This window comes from Uranotaenia lowii, chromosome 3, assembly GCF_029784155.1.
Source record: "Uranotaenia lowii strain MFRU-FL chromosome 3, ASM2978415v1, whole genome shotgun sequence".
NCBI lineage: Eukaryota > Metazoa > Arthropoda > Insecta > Diptera > Culicidae > Uranotaenia > Uranotaenia lowii.
In genome coordinates, this window is record NC_073693.1 from 307,414,917 (window position 1) to 307,420,916 (window position 6,000).

Below are 6,000 nucleotides of genomic sequence, written 5' to 3' on the forward strand. Positions count from 1 at the left end.
CCTTGTTTTGCCCCATTTCGAATTTTATGATGTGTGAAAATCAAATAAATAATTTAGTGTTAATTATATGGGCCACCACTACGTATATTTATCTCATCGGTGGCGGATATGGTAATTTGCCGGCATGAATCACTAACTAGGGCCAGAGGACAACGATGTCTGATCAACCACCAAAGAGAGCTTCATTTGAATGAATTTCACAGAGCGAGCCGTGCAATATGTTTTTTTTACTGCTCTACGACACGACAAATTTGACGATCCAAGCAAAGAGTAGCTGATTCAATCGAGCAAACTTTTCTGTGCAGATCGAGGAGGGGGCGTACCTACTTTATTCAAATACAACTTAGCAAGATGGGAAGATCGCGATTTGTCGAACGGTTTCGATTGTAGTATGACGATGGTTTTGTTGACTTTTTCGCTTCCGAGGCCTCATTATATCGTTGAAAGAAAATACCTAGTCTGATAGATTCTGAACTCACACGACTCATCGTCAAATGTTTCCGGGGGTGGATATTTTGGACAGGACCAGACACGGGATTTCCCTTGTATGGAAATGGAGCGACCGATTGTGATATTTTCGTCAAACTAATTAGAAAAAAAACCTTGTAGATGAAAATAAAGTTTATTCAATAATTTTACTATATACTATACCCTAACATGATTTGTTACATAATTTATTCATACGTTTCCGGTGGCACAAAGTTAAGGAAAACCAGCCCGGACTGGATGACCATGCCCATGGCAATGACGAATGAGCCGAAACCGCCGGCGAGCATCATGTTGTAGAAGCGCTGTCTCTTGTTCCAATGGGTCATGAAATCTCCCTCCGGAACCGGGCGATCGTTCATTGAGAACTTCTTGAAGTTGTCCCACAGATTGACGTGAGCCCGGCGGATGGTCACATTTTTCGAGAATCCAGAAGCGACCGGACCCATCCGAAACAGCATCGGCCGAATAATATGCATGGTTGTTGGTTTTTGACGGATTTTTTTCTAATGTTGCTGACTTGAAGCGATTTGTGAAGGATTCGTGTCTTCCTTGATGACGTTTTGGAATAAAAGTGTAATTTTCAAGGCAATGCCAACTAAGGTTTGAATAAAATTGAAGAAAAATCGAAGGTGAGTTGTCTACTTAGAGCAAGTTCACTGGTGTTGGGAAACAGTGGTAGAAATTTTGACACTTACGGCACATTCTGAAAATTTTCCCATGCGAAAACATTTTCAAGATCTGTGGCCTTCAAGTTTTTCTACAACACGTGTTGTATTTTCGCATGCTGTGATGCAAAAATAGCAATATTTCTATCACATATGGCTGAAATAGAAACAGTGCTGTAAAAAAATACAACGCCCAGAGATCTTGAAATCATTTTTGCATGGTAAAATTTTCAAAACGTCAAAATTTCTACCACTTTTTCCTAACACCAGTGAACTTGCTCTTAGAGCAAGTTCACTGGTGTTGGTAAAAAGTGATAGAAATTTCGACACTTAGAGCAAGTTCACTGGTGTTGGGAAAAAGTGGTAGAAATTTTAACATTTTGAAAATTTTACCATGCAAAAATGTTTTCAAGATCTTTGGGCGTTGTATTTTTTTACAACTCTGTTTCTATTTCAGCCGAATGTGATAGAAATATTGCTATTTTTACATCACAGCATGCGAAAATACAACATGTGTTGTAGAAAAACTTGAAGGCAAGAGGTCTTGAAAATGTTTTTTCATGGCAAAATTTTCAAAATAAACAAAAAGTGACAAAATTTCTACCACTTTTTCCCAACACCAGTGAACTTGCTCTTACGGCACATTTTGAAAATTTTGACATGCAAAAACATTTTCAAGATTTGTAGCCTTCTAGTTTTTTTTACAAAACGTGTTGTATTTTCGCATGCTGTGATGCAAAAATAGCAATATTTCTATTACATACGGCTGAAATAAAAACAGTGCTGTAAAAAAATACATCGCCCAAAGTTCTTGAAAACATTTTTGCATGGTAACATTTTCAAAATGTCAACATGTCTACCACTTTTTTCCAACAAAAAGTGTTAGAAATTTAGACACTTGTAGCACATTTTGAAAATTTTACCATGCAAAAATGTTTTCAAGATCTTGGGCGTTGAATTTTTTTACAATTTTTTTCTTTATCAGCCTTATGTGATAGAAATCGAGCTATATTAGCATCACAGTATGCGAAAATAGACCACGTGTTGTAAAAAAACTAGAAGGCCACAGATCTTGAAAATGTTTTTGCATGGCAACGTTTTCAAAATGTGCTACAAGTGTCAAACTTTCTACCACTTTTTTGCAGCATGAGTAAACTTGTTCTTAGAACAACTTCTCTCGTGCTGGGAAAAAGTTATATGAATTTTGACACTTGTATTATGTGTATAGCACCAAACCGAATAGCGACAGTAGGACTAGTGACGCTTTTTTACTAGCGAGATTCCTGTCATTCGCAGGTTTGTTATTCTTTTTTCGGCCCAGTAGGCGATTTCAATGTAGTATTCGAACATTGTTTACGTTCTTTACTGTACATTTTTTCTTGGTCATCAACAGCATGCTTCAAGTCTCCTAGGAAACTCGCAATGCGTCGTTTATAATGTCGCTTGTAAGCAAAGCTGCTATGATTATTAGCGCTGGTACTTTGGATTTTTTTCTGCATGCATAATAGTACTTTTTGAAAACTTACTCTGCAATCCTTTTTCCGAAGTTTCTTTTTCTCTGATTTTTTTCTTAGGCTTTGAATAACAGAATACTGAAGTGTTGTAGCTGAATATTGTCTGGTAAAATTTTTGAGGTGCGTTACGAGGATTTCAAAACTGTAAATTTTGTAAAAATCAGGTTAAAGACAAGAAAAATAAAGCAGTTTAAGTCAGGAGTTGTCACCATTGACACCTTAGGAACTCTAACGGGTATAAATTTCTGTGACGGATAAGTGTTTATTAGTGTTTTCAGTTTTTTTTAATTGTTTTAGATATTCTTCAAAGTTTTATTGCTCTAATATTTGTTTTTTCAAAAAAATTTTCCGCTACAGTGTTTCTTCCAAATTTTTCCAGGTATTTAGAACAATTTTGTTTTTGAAATTCAATTTTAAAATCTGCGTTCGGATGATTCACTTGTATAATTTTACTGATGATTTTTTATGTATCTAAATATTAATGTTTCCTTTATTATTATTTTTTTAAACATTTTCCGGATTTTAATTTTTTTCAATTTATTGCTTTTCTATTTTCCTTATTATCTTTTAATTTTTGTCATTGAAACAGTTTTAACATTATTTTTATTGGTTTTCAATTAGTTTAGATTTTTGATATCTTTTTTGATCATCTCTTTTCGGACTCATGCAGTTTATAAAATGTTTCTATTTATATATTTTTAGTTTATTATTGAGCGAAAAGCGATCCTTTGCTATTTTTTATTTATAATTTTCTAACGTTTCTTTTTTTGCTTATTTTAAGTTTCCGAATGCTTTTCATTTAGATGATGTTTTTATGATTCTGTTTTTTCTAAAATTTTATAACAGATTTTTCACGTTTCCAATCTATTACCACCTCTTCAAAAAGTGACGATCTAGACCTGAACAAGCAATTTTAAACATACAAAACGAGTTTGGCTCCTTAAAGCCTCAAGGTATGAGCCGTCTCAAATAAAAAACAATTACAAAAAAAAACAATTTTTCAAATTATTTAGTTTTTATCGATTTTTTTTTAAAGAAGTGAAGTGCTAGTTGAGTTTGTTATAATTTAAATTTCAATTTGTTCAAACATGATTTGGTATTTTGAAACTAAAAAACTTTAACAAACTTATATTATCTTTTCGAATAGAAAAAAAAACTGAATAATACATTAATATTTTCAGTTTATTTCAAACTCAGAAAAAAGGTTTTTACAGTACAGTAAAATTGATCTTCAATTTTGTCTTGTTTCATTCTAATAATATTATCATTTTTTTCATTCTTCTAATAAAATCATTGTTTTTATACTCAATGCTTTTTCGATAAAATTTGCTAGTGTTTTTCTTGTTTGTTTCATATTTAGTTGAAGTATTTGAAATTTAAATGGCTCAAAAATTAAATGTTTTGACTAGTATTTTATTTATATTTTTTCAGGTTTGTCTTTAAATGACTGCCATTTCTGATATTTTTATCAGTTTTCAAAGCTATTCTCCATACAATCTTGGATTCAAATATTATTTATGATTTTTATAATTTCTATGATTTTTATGATTTTCATGATTTTTATGATTTTTATGATTTTTAAGATTTTTATGATTTTTATGATTTTTATGTTTTTTATGATTTTGATGATTTTTATGATTTTTATGATTTTTATGATTTTTATGATTTTTATGATTTTTATGATTTTTATGATTTTTATGATTTTTATGGTTTTTATGATTTTTATGGTTTTTATTAATATCTTTTTTCTTTTACTATTTTACTTATATTTCTTTTTTTTTTTATATTTCTGAGGTTTTCCAAATGTTTTCAGTTTTGTCATCTCTAATTAATTTTTTCATTAACGGCTCTCTGACTTTCTGAGATAACGATAATTTAATCTGACTGAATTTTTGACCTTTTGGCTTTATGGCCTTTAAAATTTATGAATTTACGCGTTTTGACTTGCTGACTGTTACTGATTTGTTATATTTCTGTAATTTCGTATTAATGTATTTTTTACTTTTTGAATGTGCTCAACTTTTTATTTTCTAACCTTCAGACCTTTTGACTTTCAGACATTTTGACTTACTGGCTTTCGATCTTTCCGAGTTTCAAACCTTCTTTTTTGTTATATTGAGACTTCATATTTTTCTTGTTTCCAGAATTTTCAACATTGAGACATTCTACTTTATTTAAATTTTCTGGTTTTTTGACTTCCTGACCACTTGTCTTTTTGACGTTATGACCTGTTGAATTTCTATATTCCTGAATTTCTGATTTTCTGCGTCTCGAAACTCGACATTTTGAATTTCTCACTTTCTCAACTTCTGATTTTCTGACTCTATAACTTTCTACTTCCTTACATTCTGGCTTCATGATTTTTCACTTTCTAACTTTCCAACTTTCCGACATTTCATACTTTTTAACTTTATGATTTTCTTAATTTTTGACTTTTTGATTTTCTATCTTTTAAAATTTCTGACTTTGAACTTTCTTATTTTCTTTCTTTCTTCTTTTTAATTTTCTTCTGACTTTCGAACTTTCTGACTGTCGACTTTCTGATTTTCTAACATTTTGTCTCTTTGATTTTTGAACTTTCTGTCGTCTGAAGATTTTCTAAATTTTTGACTATTGGAATACATATTTTACTTTCTGACTTTTAATTCTGATTTATGACTTTCTAACTCTGACCTTTTTGACTTTTTTACTGACTTACTGATTTCCTGATTTATCAGCTCTATGACTTTTTGTATTTTTATGTTTAAATTTTTTGAACTTCCGACTTAATGAATGTTTTCAAAAGTCAAATGACTTTCTGAACTTTCGACTTTCTGACTTTTTTACTTACTTCTGATTTTCTGACTCTTCTGATTCTTCTGAATTTTTAAATAATTTTCTACGTATCTGACTTTATGATTTTTTCATTTTTTGACTGTCACACTTTTTGGCCTTCAAACTTTCTGATTTACAGACTACGGGGCTTTCTGGCTTTTTGGCTTCCTGACTTTTCGACTTTCTGTCTGACTTTTTGAATTTTGATTTGAAAATTGAATTTTTCACTTTCTGACTTTCCAACATTCCGACTTTTTTCCTTTTCAACTATCTGATTTTCTTAGTTTTCGTTTTATAAAACGTTTCATTTTCTATCTTTTAAAATTTCTTACTTTAAACTATCTGAAATTTTTCACTTTCTTCTGTCTTTCAATCTTTATGATTTTCCGACATTTTTTCTCTTTGTCTTTTTAATTTTCTGTCGTCTGTCAATTTTCTATATTTTTGACTTTTTGACTTTATGACTTTTTAAACTCAGACTTATAACTTTCTAACACTTTTACCTTTTCACTATTTTG

At 30.7% G+C, this 6,000-nt stretch overlaps 1 protein-coding gene across 1 annotated transcript; it reads right to left on the reverse strand.

Moving 5' to 3' along the window:
- Positions 1-658: 658 nt before the first annotated feature.
- On the reverse strand, positions 659-1,072 carry LOC129750607 (uncharacterized). Its single transcript, XM_055745572.1, has one exon. It carries the CDS (start codon positions 963-965, stop codon positions 675-677), a length of 291 nt encoding a protein of 96 aa, XP_055601547.1. The 5' UTR covers positions 966-1,072; the 3' UTR covers positions 659-674.
- Between the last annotated feature and the right edge of the window lie 4,928 nt (positions 1,073-6,000).